Here is a 23105-nt window from a genome sequence, read left to right as displayed (position 1 = left end):
CCGGAAACACGAATAATGATTCACTCAATCGATCAGTGGTTCCCATGAGCATTGAACACAAATGCTAAATCAAACGACAAACATGTCAGCAAAATGAAGATCAGAAGCATTTTTATTCTTTCCTGCACAGCATGGATACTGTAATAAATATCGAGTGAGATTACAGGTGAACTTGCATCGACATGTATTCTGAATTTCTGCACGGCTGGATCGTGTTGTTTTGTTTTTAGCCTAGTTAGCACTACTAGCACAGCTAATGATGTGTGTTATTTCGCCCCAGGCGTGGATGTAAAGCACAGATCGGGCAGGGATGGATTCGCTGAACTTTGAGTCGGAGATGGAGGCTGATGTGCAGGGCAGTTATTCTCTGTTTCCAGCGCTGGACAGCATGAACAGCCTGACTAGCCTGACTGGAGCCGCCGAGAGTCTCGATGCGTGAGTTTAGGCGGAGGATCAGTCATCTAATCATTGTGTTCATTATTAAATATTGGCTTCACTTCTTACGCAATGAAGCTACACAGCTGTTTTACGTTACATTATTGCACAAAATGCTGCAATCATGTTTATGACGCAGTAAAGTTACCACGATCAGGGTTGATGTAACGTTACTGTGGTATGCCATGGTGTTGTTCTAAAAAAATATGGCACTACTGAAGTACATATCCAAACACATGGTAGTAATATAATATTTTGCCCAAAACACAAAATTCTTTGTCTTACCGAAAACAGGGTTAAAGGCACACCCTAAGAAACATGTGTTTTTCAGTACTCTCACTGTGTATGACTGCAGACAAATATACTTGAACATTGATGGAGCAACACATTTTGTGTGAAAATAAATTATAAAAGAGGTTTGTTTTGTTTAAAAATACATGTATGAGCTGGCAAGGTGGGTAAAACGGGGTAAAACCAGCACGGGAAAAAGGCACGTGTCATTTATAGACGAATAACTCAAACACTTTTAACTAGTGTTTTTTGAAATTACATTAAAGTGCTCGACGTGCTCTTGTATGTTAGTCAACACATCGCAATTGTTAGTTAGTAATCGCATGACAAAAGATTATTAAAACATATTGGCTTGGTTTCACAGACAGGGCTCAGGTTAGGTCTTAGTTCAATTAGGACATTGAAGTATCTTTTATACATACTTTATATGTGTGCATTCTTTATACATTCTTTTTTCAGTGTGAAAGACCACTAAACCTACTCAGAAACTCTGAGTTTGTTCAGCTAGCGTCATGCAACAGGCCATACAAGAGCACATTCAGTACAATTAAAAGCACTTTTTCACAAGGGCTGTGCGTCTCAATGGGATTTAGTATGAAGCTGTATTATTTTGTTACTATAGTAGTACTATAAATAATAGTTAAACTGATAACTGAGATTACTTCATCAATATAAGAACACTGCTTCCTATGGTGGATGTGTGTGAAAGCTTTACATGGTCATATACTGTACTTCTGCTTTTTTTTCAGTGAAACCCCCAGTGAGGTTGCGGATAAACCGAACCTCACGTGGCTCGATGCTGCTCAGGTGAACATCTCTCTTAAACCGTGCTGTTTCACATACAGTACAGGCCAAAAGTTTGGAAACATTACTATTTTTAATGTTTTTGAAAGATGTTTCTTCTGCTCATCAAGCCTGCATTTATTAGATCAAAAATACAGTTTATTTTTATTTTTATATTGTAATATATTATTACAATTTAAAATAATTGGTTTTCAGTTTATTATACTTTAAATGATCATTTATTTCTGTGATGCAAAGCTGAATGTTCAGGATCATTACTCCAGTCTATCACATGATCCTTTAGAAATCATTCTAATATGATGATTCATTATCAAAGTTGGAAACAGTTCTGCTGCTTAATATTTTTTCATAACCTGTGATACTTCTTTAGGATACTTTGATGAATAAAAAGTAAAAAAAAAAAAAAGCAAATTTTTTAAAAATAGAAATCTTTTGTAACAACAATATACACTACTGGTCAGTAATTTGGGGTCCGTAATTTTTTTCTTTCTTTTTTTGAAATAAAGCAATACTTTTATTCAGCAAGGATGTGTTAAATTGATAAAAAGTGATAGTAAAGATTTATATTATTAGAAAATATTTTTTTTATTTTGAATAAATGCAGTTCTTTTTAACCTTTTATTCATCAAATATATTAGGCAGCAGAACTGTGTCCAACACTCATAATGAATCAGAATATTAGAATGATTTCTAAAGGATCATGTGATAGACTGGATGTCACATGTGACACTGAAGACTGGAGTAATGATGCTGAAAATTCAGCTTTGCATCACAGGAATAAATTATTTTTTAAAGTATATTCAAATAGAAAACTATTATTTTAAGTTGTAATAATATTTCACAATATTACTGTTTTTTTCCCTGTATTTTTGATCAAATAAACGCAGCCTTGATAAGCATTAGAGACTTCTTTCAAAAATATAAAAAAAAGTTTCCAAACTTTTGACCTGTACTGTACATTTCATGTGATCAAATTAATGAGTTTTCTGATTTTTAAGATTGTTCTGGAAGAGGCTGGGCGGCCCATGCACATCAAGGAGATCAAGCAGCGGATCATTGATCGTGGACTGGTGCAGTCAAAGTACAGAAATATTCCTTAAGTTCAAATATTTACATCGCAACGCACAGATGTCAAGATAAACGCTGTATCTTTTACCCTATTCACAGTGCAAAGTCGAGCCTTGAGGCGGTCATGTATCGAGAGGTGAGACAAGGCACGATTTATGACACTCATGCTATTCACTGTCAGTCATGTACCATATTTACTTTGTTTTCCATTCAGTGCCAGCAATGTTTTTAATTTAGTGCATGATTTCACTTGTTTGTCTTTCATTTTAACATTGATTAAAGTGACTGGTTTAGGAAACAGTGTAAAGTCAGAGCAGTCTGTCACAGAGAGAGTCTTCATGAAAAGTCAGCTCTCAGTCTTCAGCATTTGCTTTAGTGACACAGTTTGTTACAGACACAGAAAGGCAGCAGACGCTTCAAGAGGATTGAGAGCAGAAATGGAGTTTTTGCCCTGTTGGTAAGTCCATGAGCACGTGTCGGTTAGCCGTTACATTAATTTTAACTTAGAAATAGTCATCACATGACGCTTTAAGTGCCATGTTGTTTTGTTGTTGCTTTTTGTGGGGTCCAACAGTCCAGTCATCATTTTCTTATTTTTATGTTTTTGGAGTCTGCATCAACACATTAAACAACCTCATAATTGATGGTTTATGTTTTGTGTGGTCTACTTCAAAGGTGAATTGAGTTTATTGCAATCCCACAGTTTTTTTTTTACAAACGGAAATATTTGCCACACAATGGTGTGGTTTGTGGTTTGTCCACATTGGTCGAACCAGCTGCAGTGACATTTGGACCTCCAAATCAAACAGAGCTGCTGTGTTTCTACTCTTTATGAAGTCCATCTAATCTTACTTATATGTTCATTATACTGAGATGACACACTTCACCTTTAAATAGTTCCCAACGATTTAATGGCATAACCCATGTGACGCTTTTTTCAATCAGAGCAAACAAAAATGCTCTGCTGATTTTTTGTCTGTTAAACTCTTGTTTGTAACTCGCATACGCAGACTGATGAGGAGAGACAGCATGCATTGCAGGCGTTTTCTGCTCAGTCGACCTTCTCAAGTTCAGGGTCCGCTTCGTCGCTGGGACACCTTCCTTCTCCCACAAGCCACACTGAGTCCAGGCCTAAGGTCAGGAAAGGTCCTCGCAAGAACCAAAATGAGAAGTACCGGCTGAAGTACATCCGTCTGCGCAAGGCTGCCCGTTCCATGATATTTGTGAGTGAAAGTTTTTATACCAATAACACAGTGAGTTTAAAGCTGTTCACACTGCCAGCGTCAAAGTGACATGATCCCATTCATTTTAATGACACGAGCAGGGCCGTAGCTAGAGGATTCGGGGCCCCCTGAAAAAATATTGATGTGGGCCCCCTCCACCAATATCATATACTGTAAATAGATGAGCATGGAGGCCCAAATATAACAGAAGATGGTTGATGTTGTTGTAAAACCTTTATTTTAAAAGTTAAATGTTTATATAAAATTACAACTAATAAAAACTAACAAAAAGCAAGAAATTGTTGAATAATAATAAAACCAATTTAAAAAAAGTAATAGCAAAATAATGCCCCCCCCCCCATCAGTCTGTTATAATTCATAAATCAAAAGTAAACATTTAGAAATCGACAAGAATGCAGTCAAATAAAAAAAATTAAATCATTTATTGTCTTATTTTTTAATAAAGATCATATGGAACTGGTAATATTATTAAATAAATCTAATAAATGTATTCATCCAAGTGCAGTGTGTTGTATCCGTGTTTTCTTGATGTAATAAATACTTCATCAGCCGGCAGGTCCGGTGCATAATGCAATGCGTCGTGACTCATGTACATTTTTTTAACTCTATGTACAATAGTGTAAAAAGAGAACTTTTGACCACGTAACCATTCGGTCGATTGTGGTGCGCAGCGATAATGAAAAGTGACAGGACCCGGCAGGCTTTAGTCGGCGGTAGTTCCCAGCGAAATAACAATGCAACCTGTCTTTAAGAACATCTTGATCGACTGGGATACAACAACTCTCCTGGCCTCCCTCTCATTCTGTTCATGTCGTTTCTGGTACCCTGATTTATGTTTTCTTTTCCCCGAAATTTTCAGTCAGTCAGTCTCCTGCTCTTCCACCAACTTCATCCGCCTCAACTCTGATTGGTTCTGTTCACGAGCTGGGGTGGGACTTACAATTTTATTGGGTCCATCTGATGTTTGTCACTGACTAAATAATGAATAAATACTTTAGATCGGACTAAACCATTTTTAGGGAGGTAAGAGAAGCAGATATTTGGAAAAAATATTTAACCAAATTGTATGTTTTTGTGGTTTTCATTTAAATCTCAGGCATGCAACTAATATAAATATTATAATTATTCATACAACAGGGGCCTATATAGTATAACTGCTGGATTTTGTGGGGCCCCCTGGGCAGCGGGGGCCCCTATAATTGTCACCACCTTTCACCCCACTAGCGACGGCCCTGGACACGAGCAACAGTGACCTTTGGTGATACAAGTTGAATATGTGTAACTTCATGCAAATTAAGGGGCGACTTGCGGCAGAGACATCCAATAGGAGTGAAGTTAGTGGAGCGCACGTGATCCGTCACTACATCCTATAGTGGAGAGTGTTTTGGGCAGGGAGATTAAGTTATTTTAGTGGTCAGTAACTTTCCTGTAATTTATGACATATCTCTGTACATACAGTGGTTCTCGCCATGCTGACGACGAGCCTGAATGGTCTCGTGAAACCAGATAGACCGGCATTTTGCACTTTCGTCACAGATAAATATCCAGTGACCTCACTGACGACGCTGACAGTGTTAACACAGCTTAAATATGTAATTGCCTGGTTATCGGTGTAACCATGCTTGAATTGGTTCCCTTTGACTCACAGGAAAACGCAGCACTATATGATGAGATTGCTCACCTGGAAGAGAAGTTTGTCCTGGCAAAAGAAGAAAGGAGGTTTGTCCACATTCACTTATCTTCATTACAAAATATTCTTGATTGAAATTGAATTTGTATTTGAAACACATTTTTTTTCCCAAACTCTTCATAAAGTCATTCAAAAGTTTGTGGTCAATATTTTGATTAAAAGCTACAGTAGACATTAATAAACGTTACAAAATATTTCTATGACAAATAAAAGCTGTTCTTTTAAACTTACCATTCATCAAATAATCCAGATTTTTTTATTTTATTTTTTTTTATAAAAAATGTAATTCCCTCAAAAATATCAAGCAGCACATTTTGCAATATATGACAAATATATTAAAATAGAAACATCAAATTACTTAAAAGAGGGAGGAGTATATTCTTCTCAAAATAGTTTATTAAAGGGTCCCATGTTTTGTAAAATGTTCTGGTTTATCTCCTGAGAATTATTATTTTTATTTAATTTTTTTTAAGAAACATCATTAGATCACTAAGCCATGATGACATATTAGGTTGATTGTGTGATTTCCACTCTAGGAGAATTCTTCTTCTAGCTATTAATGTGGCAAAAGCCAGGGCATTCTCTTTATTTTTTTCAATTGGATAAATTTGACTCCAAATAGAGCCATTATTGGGTTAGGGTGAATTCTCAATTTAAAAGCTGAGTTTAAAATCTCAAAGACTGAAAACCAAAATTGTCTCAATTTAGGACATGACCAAAACATATGGGTTAGATCTCCCTTTGATGCATTGCAGCGGTAACACGCTTCATCTATATTTGGGTACAGTTTAGCCAACTTTGTTTTACTATAATGAATACGGTAGAGAACTTTCATCTGAATCAGATTGAGTCTTGCACAAGATGAAGTCCCATTTACTCGATCAACAGCTCTATCCCAGGTGTCTTCAGATATGTCGATTCCTAACTCTCCTATCCATTCTGTTTTGTTCTTTTCTATTGATACATTTTGGAACGACATGATCAGGTTGTATATTTTTTTAAATAAATCCCTTAAGGTGTGAAGGGACCCTCAGAACTAAATCTAAACGTGACTCAGAGTTTAGTTTTTTTTTTAATGAAACTTGCCAAACTACCCATAAAAAAAAGAATACATGAAGATAAAATAAAACAGTTTTTTTGTTTAAAAGCAGAGGGTCTGTTCTTTCTTTTGACATATTGGATGTTCAGATATTCATACAACAAAATCTTCTGGGGGCCAATTTTTTTTTTAAATGATCAAAAATGCTGGCGGTGGAGGCTGGCATAAAAAAAAAAAAAAAAAACGTAGTTAACATAGGTATAATATATGAAGAGTTCAGATGCAAAAGCCTCTAAGTGCCATCTGAAATTTTCTTCTAGAATGATCATTTTTATCAAGCTCGTATATTTAAGTTTAGTCATTTCACTTAAATGACAATTAATGACAATTAATAGGTAATTTTCATTGCCAATTAAGTGAAATTACTGAACTTAAATATACGGGCTTGATAAAAATGATCATTCTAGAAGAAAATTTCAGGTGGCACTTAGAGGCTTTTGCATCTGAACTCTTCATATGTATATATATATATATATACACACACCAAAAAGTGAGATGCAGTCCACTTAATCTCATCCTGTATCTCCAGATTCCTGCTGAAGTCTTTGTTGCAGTTTCAGTCTCTGTCTGAAGGAGAGGCCGTCCCGACTCCCAGCTGCAGCACTCACACACACACACCCGTCACTATGAGCTCCAGCACACCAGGGGGCGCTGCTCTACCTGCGAGCCACAGCCAGACCCCCGGACTCTCAGCATCTGAAGACAGCCTTTTGAAGAAACCCAAAAAAGAACGAAAAGAGAGAGGAAGAGAGAATGGCAGGGAAGAATGTGAGTGTTTCTCGCTGCTGTGTTCTCTCTTATATGCGTCTGTATTTTGATTTAATAGTTACTTAGCATTTGTTTGCTCAACTTTCAGTCATGAAGAGGATTTGTAAGAGGAGGAAAGTTGCAGAGGGAGGAGTGCGTAAGCTTGTTCAGCCCATCTCGCTGGACTCGTCCGGGAGACCGCTCTTTCCCATCGTCCTCGGTGGACTGACCGTGTACAGCCTAGGAGAGGTCAGACAATCATCCAGTACTAATGTGTCAAACTCAGTTATTTTAGTCAAGTCATCTTCATTTATATAGCGCTTTTACCAATATAGACTGATTCAAAGCAGCTTTACAGTGATAATAGGAAATTAAAGTAACAGAGATGGTTTAGGCTTTACAGAAGCTCTAGAATAAAGTTATTGTCCAGCTAAAGTTAGTTTTTGATTGATTCACTTCCGTTGCAAAGATCATTAGTTGTTAACTTGGGGGGCACTTACACGACACCGTTTTAACTGAAAACAGAACACTTTTAATGTGTTCTGGCCGTTCATTTGCACGACAACTATGTTTGGTGGCTCGAGAATGCAAACCTTGAAGAGCAATTTCTGCAGAATTAGGGCTGGGCGATATGGCTGAAAAGTTTCATATCGGTCGATATCGATAATTATTGATATTTTTTATGACCTATTTAAAATAAGGACCAGGAGACAAATATATTACATTTGAACATTTTTATTTTAAACTTAACCTTCCTCTGATTAAAATCCCCTCAGTTATAAAGGCAGAAATGTCAACCATGGAAAAAACTTAAATAATTCAAATGTAAACATAAGTCTAAAATCACAATGAAACCTTAACAATTATCTCTTAACATTAAGTTGTAAAGTACTACGTAAATTACATAAAGAATACATAAGAAATGCTTAATAAAGTGTAATAAAATAGTGCAAAGTGTTAAATATAAACATAGAGAAACCGACGACGGTCTTGCATAATTTGCAGACAACATTGGTCTGACTACAGTCAGGCTTGTAAAATCCAAAAAACTGCCATACTGACGATCTGACTATTCCTGTTTTATCAACATTTTCCTAGCTCGCTGCGGCACTCATTTTCCACTTATCACTCCACGCCGGTTCTGTTACTTAAGAATCCAACACGAGACGATGATATGGCACAACCAGAGCCGTTAAATATGATTAAATACGTTTTTCAACGGCTCTGGGTGCAACCATACTGTACATGACTGGCTGTTAGCGTGTCACCCCCTACGTTGCTAGGTTACCAGAGAGTGAGTGCCTTACTGCCTTTGTTCATGCAACCAAACTTGCTTCGCAACCTCTAGTTTCTTCCGACGAAGAAAAAAAAAATCGAACGTTTTATCGAACGCATTTTTTATTGATTACGTGTCTATCGCGATACATATCGTTATCGTTTTATTGCCCAGCCCTATGCAGATTACATCTCCAACCCTAATAAAACACACATAAACCAGCTTGTGGCCACTGCGGGGCCAAGAGCCTTGGGAACGGAGCGACACACCAGTCTCGAGTCCACAGAGGAGCTCCGGAAGGATAAAATGAGAAGTGACGGCAGAGAGAGGTCCAGGCCTGGTGCTGTGTTCACGCTATATCATAATTACCGTAAATAAAGCTCCTAATACTTTCAAATCGCTCTCGTGGTACCTTGATGTCATACACTTATTGGTCTGCACAGCGTTGCTTAAATCTGCAGTGGTCAGGTGGTACAAATCTTAGCTCTCAAAAAACGTACGAGTTTACATGTTGTAATTACAAGTTCAACAAGCACATGAAGGCTTTTTGGTTACACTTTATTTTAAGGTGTCATTGTTACAGTAGCCGGTTTTCACTGTCGGGCCAGTGCGAGCCAGGGCTTTAAACGGGCCGTGCCGGACTAATAGCCTCGGGCCTGTAGCACCAGGTCCAAAATCTGCTGCGTTTCCACTGTCGGGCCAGAAGCTCCACAGCGCTTCACTAAAACATGCCTCTCTGGAACAACGTCACACTGACCCATCTTTTCACCAACAAATGGAAGTTTTATCAGAAAACTAATCAGAAAGAAATCACTGGAAACAGCGTGATCGCAAAACAAACATGATAAAAGCGACCTTTTGCTGGCATTTTCGTTGTTTACTTGAATATTTAAAACCCAGGAATCAATGTTTTACCACATATTCACAATAAAAAGTGATACATTGACCATAATGAATTAATTTGTGTAAAAATGTCACATTAGTCACACAGAAATAAAGTGGTTTACCATTAGGTCTATTACAAAAGGAGGAGGACACTCTTACTTATTCAGTCTAGGCTGTTTCTGTTCATTTGGAAGTTACAGGACATATTTACATCACATTTAGAAAGAATGATAATTTCTACAAATATGCGACCCGAGGAGCTTTTGCGCTCTCTCCCAGTAGGCTACACAGTTCTATTTTCATTCAGAGAAACAGAGGAAGCTCCCGAAAAGAAAGTTGCTTTATTTTATGATAGTCCGGTATAAAGAGACTACTGACAGATAAAATAAAAACAGGATTGTGATAGCCTTTTATGATTTGTCTGATTTCTTCAAGCGTTCATATTTACCATGTTTACTATGGTAATGGTTAGCGTACGTAGTCTTTTACATCACGTATACATATTTCTACCTTATACGGTGATCAGAATCCACATCGGATCACAAACAGAAGGCATTCAAACATGAAAGTGAGTTTTGAGGTCAATTATTTTAAAAGTATTTAATGCTGACAGAATCATCTGGCAATGATGATCATTTAATGCTACGGAATAGTGTAATATACTCTTTTTACAAGTTGAAATCTCATAATTACGGTAATTACGTTTTTGACACGAGACAAAACACGAGTTTGACACGTGTGATATAAGGTCATATTGTTTTCTTGGCAGTAAGAAGTAGCAGTTTTTAAGAGTGAAATCTTTTAAGAGTGAAATTTGAACCCATGGTTTCTCTATTTCAAACATAGAAATCAGTAGTGCATGCTTCTCTGACCACAGGCCTGTACTCTTTACTGTCCCTCTCGCTGGCCATATCCTCAGGAATCCATCGCTGGCACGCTTAACTCGCTGTCTTGCTCAGCGTTCAAGTGAAGAATTTTCCTACTAAAAACCTCTAAAGTCAAACCCTTTTTATTCCAGAGTAACTTTCAAACAGTGATTCATGCTTTGGTTGACAACTCGTCCAGATTATTATAATTTACTTTATATTGGTGTCTCTCAGTCTTCCCTCTTCCGTCTACAGCTATTGCAAAACGCAGACTCCGCACTGGGACACGCGACTATGAGTCGATGAGTCACCTAGCCTGGCAAGCCAGACCTACATCAAGATGTGAGGTCTGGCAACTCACCATTGTCAGGGCTCAATCCGAGTTTGGTTTTTCCAGCTCGAAAGTCAACGGAGAGTTGCTGGACTACACTGGCTGCAAAATAAATGTTGCTGCCGCTAGGATGCGTCTAGATTTCTAGGCTATGAGTCACCCCTATTTTATCCACACTGCACTGGCTGCCTGTCAAAGTTAGAATTGATTTTAAAATGTTATTATTTGTTTATAAAGCTCTCAACAAATTGGCCCCTCCATCTCCCTGATCGGGGTTGATGTGAAAATATTAGCCAAAATCCTCGCCAAAAGTTTAGAGCCCATTTTATCAATCATTATTTCACCAGATCAAACTGGATTTATTAAGAATAGACTCTCCTTTGACAACATCAGGCGTCTCCTTGATATTCTTTACAAGCCTTCTCTATCAAGAGCCCCTGAACTGGTTATCTCTATGGACGCAGAAGAATACGTTGGACGCGTTTGATAGAGTTGAGTGGCAGTACTTATTTTATACTTTGAGTAGCTTTGGGTTTGGTTACAAATGTATCTCATGGATTAGGCTTCTTTATAATTCCCCTTTAGCTAGTGTACGGACAAATAAGTGCCATTCTACGTATTTCCCGTTAAGTCGAGGGACGAGACAAGGGTGCTCGCTCTCACCTCAGTTGTTTGCCACAGCAATTGAACCCTTGGCGTTGGCCCTTGGCGTTGGTCTGGCTATAAATTGAATCTGCGCAAGAGTGAGCTGATGCCTATCAACTCTGCTGCCTTAGAGTATCCACTGCAAACATTGCCCTTTAAAGCTTCTCAGCACAACTTTTAAGTATCTAGGCATTTGTGTGACGCACAATTTTCAGATTTGTTTTTATAATAACTTCACTCTCCTGATTAAGAAGTTAGCTCAAGACTTTAAGCGCTGGTCTATATGTCTATATCTCTTTCAGTGTCTCCCAATTTTCACCCCCAAATCTTTTTTTCACACTCTTGATAGTTTGACCTCTGTTTATTTGGAATAGTAAAGTTCCAAGGATTCGTCAAAGTATCCTGCAAAAACCTAAACATTTGGGTGGCCTTGGACTCCTCAACTATTTATTTTATTACTGGGCAGCACTGTCCCATCTTGGACAGCTCCACATTGAAAAGGCCTCTTGTAAGCTCTCCTCCTTGCTGGACTTTCCATGAAGATGGCGGACGAGACAGACGCATAGTAAATAGCTCTCCGAAGTCGGTGAACTAGAACTCCACAAAACCCGATCCAGAAAAGCTAGAGAACATAGCATGAGTGGAACAGGATCACGGAAAGGCATGAGAAGACAAAAAGAAATGACCGGAGTCCCTGAAAACCCAAGAAGTGACCGCGAAGGGACAGAGGAGACTATGAGCGAGGCTGATCCAGGCCATGCTAGGCTAATGCTAGAGGGGCTAGCTAAGCTTAGCAGCGAGATTCAAGACTTCAAAACGACCATGAGATGCGAACTAACCTCGTTCAAAACCGAGCGTAAAGAAGACATAACATCACTTCGTCAAGATATGGAGCGGAAATTCAGAGAAAGCAGTAGTGTGCTGGAAGATCAAAAGGCTGACCTGGCTGAGGCCCAAGCTCGCATCGCGGAACTGGAAGAGCGGAATACGGAGGCTAATGTTTCACTTCAGAGCATGTTAACTCATACACGAAGCATGCAAGATAAGATAACAGATCTTGAAGCAAGGTCAAGGAGAAATAATATCAGAATATTTGGTTTATTGGAAGGAGGCGAAAAGGTTCTGTGGTGACGTATTTGGACCAACTTTTTAAAAGCGAGCTGAACCTACCGGAAGACACCGAGCTGCATATGCAACGAGCACACAGAACCCCTCCTTTTAAGCCAAAGCCAGGAGAGCGGCCCAGGGCAATAGTGGTCAACTTTTTGGAGTTTGAAACCAAAGAGATGATTCTCAAGAAAGCTTGGGAGAAGAAGATACGAGTTGCAGATAGGTCGATCCAGTTTGACCACGATTACCCCACGGAAATAGTGCAAAAACGACGGCACGCGCTTATACGGGCATTAAAAAAGTGCTGAAGGAACGAGGCGTCCGCTTCCAGACCCCCTACACTAAGATGCGGATTTTCTGGAGCGAAGGCACCAAAAGTTACAACAACGCTATGGATGCAGCATTGGATCTAAAAGCCAGGGGATACGACGTGAACCTACCAGAGGAGAGTGGCGGAAGGAACAACAACATCAATGCAGCTACAGGATGGGAGCGAGTCGGTCGCGTTGGAGGAACGCACACGGGACAAGCTGCGGGAATATCAGAGACTCCAGCAAGACCAAAGACAGAAGCACTGAGGTAACGGTTCCGTTAGGGGACCCGGTATAATGTGGAGTCAATTGGGCTAATGTTTCATTTTAATAATTCGATCTGATACAAGAGCCCAGGACTTTTAAAATTGACACGCCTATGTATACATAAATGCCGACAGAGAGAGCTATAAAGATTATGTTGGACATTGCTAGACCAGGGAATCCACAAGGATATTCTAAAGTGTCTAGAGGCGGGCCCCCACTTGCAGTGGGGATTTCCTGCCCACCCACCAACAGGGGGAATGGGAGAGGTCTGGTGACATCCCTTTATTGGAAGTCATTTGTTCAGTGTTGTTTAGTTTTTCATTTATTGTTGATTTGTTATTGGCTGGCTGGGTACACAATTACACATCTAAAAATAATAAGATGCATATCTTAAATATCGTGTCACTGAATGTGAATGGTCTAACTACCCCAAGGAAAAGAGGGAAGGTAATACAAAAATTACGAAAAGAAAAGATACAATTCGCTTTACTACAAGAGACACATCTGCATGACGAGGAACATGAGAAATTAAAAAAAATGGGATTTAGAAATACATATTACAGTTCATTTAAACAGGGTCGCAAAAGAGGAGTGGCAATTTTGGTATCTAATTCTACAAAGTTTAACTTGGAAAAGGAGATTAAAGAAAGGGAAGGCCGATATGTTATAGTAAAAGGAAGGGTGGCAGACGAGATGGTCACAATCGTGAATGTTTATGCTCCTCCTGAAAGCGACAAGCATTTCTTTAAATCAATGTTTAATACCATCGCAACTGAAGCCGAAGGAACCTTAATCTGTGGAGGGGACTTTAACATAATCTTAAACCACAAATTGGACACAACGAGTGTTAGGAAAAACAAAAATTATTTGACCAGATTTGTAAAACTGTCAATGGAAGAACTAGGATTGACAGATATATGGAGGAATCTAAATCCTTTTAAGAAAGATTATACCCACTATTCCTCCAGTCACAATGTACATTCGAGGATAGATTATTTTTTTGTCAATAAATCTGATAGATATAAAGTGGATGAATGTAAAATTGGCTGTGCAGACGTATCAGATCATAATGCTCTATATTTAAAAATTAACATTACAAGCAGGAAAAAACTAACTTTGTGGAGATTGAACACAGGTATTTTGAACAATGAGAAAGTAGTACAGGAAATAAAAAAAGAAATCAAACAATATATTGAACAAAACGATAATGGTGAAGTGAACCCGACAGTTGTGTGGGATGCCCTTAAAGCGGTGGTTCGAGGGAAGTTGATATCCAAAACAGCTTGGTTGAAAAAATAAAAAATAAAATCATATGAGGATTGTTGTGAAAAGCTCAAAGAATTGGAACAGAAATTCCTGAAAACGAAAACATCAGAAATTCATAAGCAGATTTTAGAAACTAAAAGACGTATTGGTAACATACTAGAGGACGAAGTAGAAAAAAAAAACATTTATTTTAGACAGCGTTACTATGAGACGGGACCAAGATCCGTAAAACTCTTAGCCAAAAGATTAAGGAAGCAAAAGGAACTAAGCTCAATCTATAAAATTAAAGATCCACACACTAACACAGTAACTCATAAGCCAGAAGAAATTGAGAATATCTTTAAAACCTTTTATGAGAAACTTTATACACAACCTCCCTCTGCAAACGAAGAAGAGATGAGAAACTTTATCCAATCGCTGGATCTCCCTTCAATTGGAGTCAGCCAAAACAATGCATTAACAGCGGAGATATCACAAGAGGAGATACTTAAAGCTATAAATACATTAAAAAATGGCAAGGCACCAGGAAGCGACGGTTTTCCAGCCGAATGGTACAAAATGTTTAAGAATGATTTAATAACAATTCTATATAAATCTTTGAATTGGACTCTAAGAGAAAACTCAATGCCATTGTCGTGGTCAGAGGCAATAATATCAGTTATCCCCAAAGCGGGTAAAAACAGGGAATGCTGCGCTAATTATAGACCAATTTCAGTACTAAATATTGACTATAAAATATATACATCAATAATTTCTAGAAGAATAAATACCTTTGTATCAGAACTAATTGATGAAGATCAGACGGGGTTTATAACTGGGCGCCAGACACACGATAACATTCGGAAAACTTTGCATATCACAAATGAGAGGGCACAGAGAGAGAAAAGGAGTACAGTTATACTCAGTATAGATGCAGAAAAGGCATTTGACTGTGTCTATTGGAACTTTTTATATCAAGTCTTGGGAAAAATGGGGTTTAATGATAATTCAGTGGGAATGGTTAAAACACTATACAGTCAGCCAACTGCCAGAATAAAAATAAATGGGAACCTTACAGACAAAATTAATTTACAAAGATCCACTAGACAGGGGTGTGGGCTCTCACCTACGCTCTTCTCAATTTGTATCGAACCTCTGGCGCAAGCAGTACGACAAAGTCAAGAAATTAAAGGAGTTATGATAAATGGAGTAGAGCACAAAATCGGGCTTTTTGCAGACGATGTGATAGCATTCCTAGAAGAACCAAACACATCACTGCCTAAATTGATGAATCTCTTAGAATCTTTTGGATATTTATCTGGATATAAAATAAACATTTCAAAAACCCAAGTTCTGAGATTTAATTATATACCTTCTGTAAACACAAAAAAATCCTACAAATTTAATTGGGAAATGGAATCAATCAAATACCTCGGAGTAGAAATAACACAAGACTTTTTGGATATCAACAATAAAAATTATAAGCAAGTTCAAGACAATATACTAAAAGATATAGAAAGATGGACCACTTTACCCTTAGATTTTAGTTCCAGGATTGAAATAGTAAAAATGAATATTTTACCCAGATATTTATATTTATTCCAAGCACTTCCAGTGGAGGTCACTCAAATGCAATTTACAAACTGGGATAGAATAATATCCAGATTTATTTGGGAAAGTAAGAGGCCTCGGGTGAAGTATGGAACTCTTCAGTTACCCAAAGAGGAAGGAGGGATGGCATTACCAAAGTTAAGAGACTATTATTATGCGGCACAATTGAAATATGTATATGGTTGGTGTAATCCAAATTGTGAAGGTAAATGGAAAGCGATTGAAATGGGGACAACGAAACAGCCAATTCAAAACTTCCTTGGAGATAAAGACACATATGAACAAAACAAAAGCTGCCTAGATGTAATAACTAAACATACATTTAGTGTATGGTATAGAATACTTAAGAGATATAAACTCCAAAAACAGGCAGCAAAATTAAAATGGATAGCATACGATAATAAATTTATGCCGGCTAAATTAGATTACAATTATAAATATTGGATAACTAGGGGAGTCACAGCATGGTGTGTTTTGGAGAATAATGGGAAGTTGGAGAGTTTCCAAAGTCTGACACGGAAATACTTATTTGACAAACAGGATTTTTTTCGTTATCTTCAAATGAAAGACTATTATAGAAGAGAGATTCAGGTGGATCCCTCCATAGAAGAGAGTGGTGTTGTTCAAATAATGGCAAAAGCTTACAAAGATAGTAGTATTAGGATCATTTCTGCATTATATAAAGAATTAATAAAAAATGATAAACATACAACTCAAAAAGTAAAATTAAAATGGGAAAAAGAATTTAACATAGAAATTGAAGATATGGATTGGCTAGATATGTGGAAATTACATCATACAATAACCGGCTCTCGGACATGGAGGGAGTTTGCCTGGAAAAATCTGATAAGATTTTTTATCACACCCAAATTAAAAAGTAAACAATTACAGAGGCAACAGATATGTTGGAGAGAATGTGGGGAGACAGACGCTGACCATTCACACATTTTCTGGAAATGTCCGAAACTTCTAGAGTTTTGGGAAAATACTTGTAATGTCATGTGCCAAGTCTTGGGATATACAATTCCTTTGAAACCCGAGGTTTTATATTTGTGTAATTTTTGTGATGGTACTATACATAAATGTGATGAATATTTGGTCAAAATAATGTTGATAGCAGCAAAAAAATCTATCACAAGGAAATAGGGGAAAGCTACAGTGCCATCAAAGGAGCAATGGATAACTACAATTGAGGACTTATTCCTAATGGAGAAAATGACATACAGACTGAGACTACAAGAACCACAATTGGAAAGGAAATGGGAAAATTGGTCACTGTACAAGCAAAGTAATTAATAATGATGTAAAACCCAGTCATGTTAATATTGTTATTGTTCTGGTTAAAAAGTTCAATAAAATATAAGTAAAAAAAAAAAAAAAAAAAGCTCTCCTCCTTGTCTGCACGTCTGTCTCCCGACCACATCATCTGTGGTCAAATAGTCCAATAATGTGTTAGTGACTAATAGCCTGAAGGTCTAGACCCAGTTTTTACGCTATTTGGGGATTCAGGTCATTCCCTTGTCATCTCCCATCTACTCCAACCCTCTATTTCCCCCCTCCACCATGGATGGAGCATTTGCTTCTTGGAAAGAATGCGGTCTTGTCTCCTTTGCTGACTTGTACATTGATTATATTTTGGCATCATTTTCACAGTTAACTCATTCTTTTAATGTTCCTAAAAGGCACTTTTTTGTTGTTGATATTTACAGATTCGAGACTTCATGCGCAAACAATTTCCCAGGTTTCCAAACAAACCTTCACTCTCCGACATGATTCCAAGTGTTAGCCCATGTCAAAGGGGGTCTATTTCAGAGTTATACAGTGCTATCTTCTCTTTTCAATCTATATCTACCGACTCACTTCCTATCACTTGGTCCCAAGACATTAGTAAAGAAATAGATGAAGAAACCTGGGCCCGGTTTCCCAAAGCGTTCTTATCTCAAAGTAGTTCTTAACCTATTCCTTAACCTCTCTCTTAACCTTATGGGACGGTTCCCGAAACGTTCGTACGCTAAGTATATCTTTTGTAAGTCACACTTTCGTAAGGTTGGTCTGGACCACTCTTAGCTTTACCTTATCACTGTTGCAGGTCTATATGAATATAATTCTGAAGTTTTAATACACCCAGACAGTGTTCAGTTAGGCTCATTCAAGTGTTTTCATGCAAAGAATAAAATTGTCATTACACTGATTTTTTTATTTTTTATTATATTATTATACAATATTATTAATTTAATTAAAACGCTCTTTTAAAGGCCAGTGAAAGCATAGGCTACTGTCAGTTAAGTCCTATTCGGACGCTAATATTGTTTCTCATGGGCTCGTCGTATTTTAAACATTTACAGGGGTAAGTCGGTGATTTTAGTGCCGTCCGAATCCATAATATCAGTGTTTTTTCTCACCCAACCCGCGTAAAAATCCCTGGCCAAATTAGTACCTTCTGTTTTTTGACAAACAGGTCGTGTGGTAATTTAATTGCCGCCTGAATCCACATCTCTGAGTTTACAAGAGATTCGAAATTCACGGTTTAAATCCTTTTTGATCTGCCGAGCACCGTACGCAAGATGTAAACTTTTATTACTGAAATGCTGGAAAGTATTTCCAAGAACAATATTTCATCGCAGCTCCACCTCAGCAAACAAAAATGGGAAAGAGAAGGCGGCACGTAAATTTTTGAAAAGGTTATTGTGGCAGCAATATATGATGCAATTTTAAAATATGTAGGCTAGGCTATTATAGGCTATAGTTTGGATTCTTTTTTATAATATCCAGTAATCATAATAAATGCAATTTCAACTATTTCTGAAGTGCTTCTCTAATAAAGAACACCACTTTCTCACATAAACAGCCCCTGCACGAGAGAATAATTGATTCTCGAGTCATCGATTTCAACCAATTCAGCACCATCGCCACGGACAGCGCCGGGTAACGTCGCATGTAAGAAGGTATATCTTAAGCAGCTTTCTAAGGTATAGTTCGGGGAACACACTTAGGAACATAAACAAATTTGGTAAGATATATCTTTCGAGTCTTCTTGGCACGCTAAGAGTGAGCGTTATCGGGAAACCGGGCCCTGGGCAGAAGCTCTCAGTCGGGTTCATTCCTCTTCTATCTGAGCTCGTCACGGAGTGATACAATGTAAAGTTGTCCACAGAGCGCATTGGTCCAAGACTAGACTGGCCCGTATTAATCCTGCGATTGACCCCGAATGCGAGAGATGCCACTCTAGTCCTGCCACTCTAACACACGTTTTGGTCAATCCTCATTCTGGTTGTCTGTTTTTAATTCCCTTTCACTCTTTACCTCTCAATATTCAACCCTCTCCTATCATTGGCCAGTTTGGTGTCCTGCCTGCTGACTATATGGTACCCCGCTATTTTGCTGATTTTGTTGCTTTTCTCACATTGTTGGCCAGATGACAAATGTTGCTTAACTGGAAGAACTCCCATCCTCCATCACACGCTAGGTGGATTTTCTCTTCGCCGGCCCAGTACATACTTTTCATATGTACAAACTCTGCATTTTCTTAATTTGTCTGACTAACCCTTTTCATTCCAGCTAATAGTTTTCTTTTTACATTAATATTTAGAATTAAGTTTTAAGTGCACTTATTACTTTATCTGTCTGTCTGTCTTAGTATTTTTCAGTTTTACATTATCTGCTGATGAGAATGGATTTGTATTTATATATTTATTTTACCACCTTCATTTTTACTCTGTCTTTTATTTATCTTGTTATTGATACTGTTATTACTTATTTATGCCTGTTTATGTATTTGTTTCTTTACTTTTTTTTCTTTCACCCTGAATGTAGAGTAAAAAAATACCAAAATCTGCTCTGTCCGTACACTCCTAGAACTCTGAGATCCAGTGATCACTGTCGACTCATTGTGCCTGGATCCAGACTTAAAGAACGAAGTGATCAGATTAGCTCCCTCTGTTTCCACCTTCAAATCTTCTTTAAGGACCTATTTATTCTCTTTGGCTTTTAAAACTCCTTGATTTAGGAACGATTATTGTTTATCTATTGTTGTGTGTTCCTTTATTGGTTGTTTAATTTAATTAAAAAAAATTCTGTTCTGTACAGCACTTTGGTCAGCCTTGGATGTTTTTAAATGTGCTTTATTAATAAATATTGTATTGAATCTTTCCTTCCTGAGCTCCTATGTTTGTGTTTTCATGGTAGATCATCACAGACAGGGCTCTGTTTCATGACGACACTGCGATCTATCCTGTGGGCTTCTGCAGCACCAGAGTTTTCGCCAGCATGAAGAATTCTGATCAGAAGTGTCTCTACACCTGCCAAATCAAAGATGGAGGCCAAGGACCACAGGTGCTCACTTGTGCAGACGCGTGCTTCTGTATAGCCGACCTGTCGTTGATGATCTCACTGAACATTCTTGTAATTTATTCTTGTAATATTTAGTTTGAGATCGCACCAGAGGATGACCCACAGAATGCAATCGTTGCTTCATCTGCGCTCACATGCCACACAAACCTGCTCAAAGCCATCGCTGCCCGCAGGTGAGGCCTTGAACATGTGATCAGTTTCATCTGGAGCTCGTACTCGTAACTGAATGGAATTAAAGTAGTCTACATATTGCAAACCAGCTTTTATCAGTGTAAATCGTACATATTTTCATCACGTTAAAGCACTTTGTCCCCCAACATCCTCAGAACTGTAATGCAAAAAAAAAAAGAGATAATTAAATTGTAAAATATATTTATATATGATTGTTATATACTTCTCTTCAAAAAACGTTTTTAAAATTTTTTTTTTTAGCTTTCTATTCATCAACGAATCCTGAATAATATTTCCATAAAAATATTGTTTTCAACATTGATCATAATCAGAAATGTTTCTTGATCATCAAATCATCATATCAGAATGATTTCTGAAGGATCATGTGACACTGAAGACTGGAGTAATGATGCTGAAAATTCAGCTTTGATCACAGGGAATAAATTACACTTTATTGTAATTGATCAAATAAATGCAGCCTTGGTGAGCAGAAGAGACTTCTTTCAAAAATATTTTAAATATCGTACCGACCCCAAACTATTCAACGGTGATGTGTGTAAATTTTTTATAAAATGAATAAAAACATTTAAAAATTTAATCTTAATGATCTTGCATTTAGGTTTATCCACCTTGTGACCCAGAAATGTGTTTGATTCACCCTATAACCGGTTTACTTTGTACTACACAGAATATGTTCCCAAAATGATCATGATTTTTTGTTTTTTTTATCTAGTGCCAAACCCTTGATCAACGTTGTCCCATCTGGAGCAGACTTTTTTGGTTTCTCTCATCCCACCATTCAGAACCTGATCCAGAGCTGTCCTGGGGCTCGCAAGTGCAGCAAGTGAGTCACATTCGGTTTTATTCTACACCACAAAATTAATTTTATTGCAAGCTTTAAAAATGTCTAAGAAGCCACAATAAAACTTTTTAGGTCATAAAAATGTATTTATTAATGACACACACTAGTGGCCTCAGTGCAAAATATATCGAGTATCTGTTTGCCTCCCTGCTTCAGTTATCAGTGGGTGCGTTTCGAGGTTTGTCGGCCTGGTGACGGACAGGTGGCACATGGCCTTTCAGAAGTTGATGCGTCTGTGAACTTTGAGTCGTTTCAGCGAGTGCAAAGCAGTGAGGAGAGCCTGACCAATCAGAACCTCACGGCAGAACACAGCGGCACAGGTCAGACAGTTCCCACAAACCACAGCAAATCATTTATGCAGGTCAAGTCACATTTATACAATATAAGATCATTTCAAAGCAGCTTCACATGAATAAAAAAGGAAAATAAAAGTAGTAAATAACAGGGGAAAAAAACAATGTTGTAAAATGTATCATTTATGAAACCCAATTTAAGCCATCTCTACAGACGACAATAATATTATTCAGCTCAAGTCAATTCAGTGTTAGTTTTAATTCAGTTCAATAAACGTGTTAATATTGCAAAGTTCATTCAGACATTTCTCCAGCTCAATTCATGCACACATCTTGTTCTCATCCAATAGTGTCTGCAGTTAAAGGTACGTGATGTAACTTTTGGCCCTCTAGCGGTTAAAAAACAAAACTGCATTGATTTTGTGGAAGAACTTTATTTTTTTTTTGGTTATACTTCGGCTCTGTGCGACTTTCTCATAACTAAAAAAAGACATTGTTTTGGAAGGATTGATGACTCATTTAAATTAATGTTACTTGTCTAATAAGCCCCAGGTTGTAGCCATAATAAATGAAAATGATTGAGTTTATGAAGGAGATAAATGGTGTGTTTCTTCGACAGGTCGACCCCTACAGGCCACCATCTCCTCGTCTCTCCTGCTGAGCTCGGCAGCGCTGCAGAACACATCCGTCACCGCTCTCTCCAACACTTGAGCTCCTGTCTGAGCTTCACTCTCATATTGAGAATCACTTCATATATCCAGATGAGTCCTGTGTACAGATGTACAACTAAATCATGGATTCGCCATTTGGCACTCAGATCTGCATTATGAAAAAATAATGACTGGATGCATCTCTGCATGCCACAGTATTGAGTTATATTAGTCAGATTTTTTTTTCTTTTTTTTTTACGTGATAAAAAGCGAAAGCGAAGTCCTTGTCATGTCTGCTTTATTCGTTGTACTCTTAAAGTGTGATGATCATTGTCTTAACTGTGAGATGTTTAAGATAAAACAGGACTAAATCAAACCTTAAGCTTTTATTGTTAAGGCCTGTTCACAACAGGAACAATGACTATAGCATAAACTATGAGACACCAAAGCATGATATTGTTCTGGTTATTATAAACGCGCACTGCATTGTTTTTTTAATCATCTGCCGCTTTAAATGCTCAAGCTCTGTTTTTACCATTCATGTTTTGAAAAAAAGATTCCTTGAAAGTGGTTCCAACAATACAGTTCCTCCGAGCAATTATCATTATAGTTACGGTGTGGAGAGCTCGACGGCTCCTTCAGAAGCCACACAACACCCTTCAGGCTTTATCTTACATTATGTAGGTCATTCCATGTGTTTGATGAGAAACTCATAAAGAAATCTTTTGATATATCAAACTTATGTGTAATGCTATGTGATTATGTGGTAAATGTGAGCCTTCAGAACATTAAACTTGAAGTTTCATGCCATGACAAACGTCGTTATCTGATGATGTTATAGTGTGTGGAGGTTG

The 23105-nt window shown here is 37.8% G+C and overlaps 1 protein-coding gene across 2 annotated transcripts; it reads left to right on the top strand.

Annotated features, from left to right (window-relative positions):
* Positions 1-23068, top strand: tbrg1 (transforming growth factor beta regulator 1). Of its 2 annotated transcripts, XM_082181360.1 has the most exons (15): positions 1-166; positions 281-435; positions 1476-1533; positions 2529-2611; positions 2698-2734; positions 2993-3055; positions 3609-3821; positions 5491-5561; positions 7161-7399; positions 7488-7627; positions 20111-20257; positions 20351-20448; positions 21180-21290; positions 21465-21628; positions 22221-23068. In XM_082181360.1, exons 2-15 carry the CDS (start codon positions 311-313, stop codon positions 22310-22312), a joined length of 1641 nt encoding a protein of 546 aa, XP_082037486.1. In that variant the 5' UTR covers positions 1-166; positions 281-310; the 3' UTR covers positions 22313-23068. The 2 variants fall into 2 exon arrangements, with proteins under 2 accessions (XP_082037486.1, XP_082037487.1); XM_082181361.1 differs by lacking the exon at positions 1-166 and having other exon boundaries at positions 285-435; positions 2983-3055.
* Positions 23069-23105: the final 37 nt, after the last annotated feature.

Source organism: Leuciscus leuciscus, assembly GCF_965113295.1.
Source record: "Leuciscus leuciscus genome assembly, chromosome: 10".
In the NCBI taxonomy this organism is placed as follows: domain Eukaryota; kingdom Metazoa; phylum Chordata; class Actinopteri; order Cypriniformes; family Leuciscidae; genus Leuciscus; species Leuciscus leuciscus.
This window is presented reverse-complemented; position numbering and strand designations above follow the sequence as displayed.

Excerpts from the sequence above, each read along its gene's own strand:
- tbrg1 (XM_082181360.1), top strand. The coding sequence starts at position 311 with ATGGATTCGCTGAACTTTGAGTCGGAGATGGAGGCTGATGTGCAGGGC. Across the intron at positions 2,612-2,697 it reads CGTGGACTGGTGCAGTCAAA|TGCAAAGTCGAGCCTTGAGG; the intron begins GTACAGAAATAT and ends CCCTATTCACAG. Across the intron at positions 20,449-21,179 it reads AAAGCCATCGCTGCCCGCAG|TGCCAAACCCTTGATCAACG; the intron begins GTGAGGCCTTGA and ends TTTTTTATCTAG.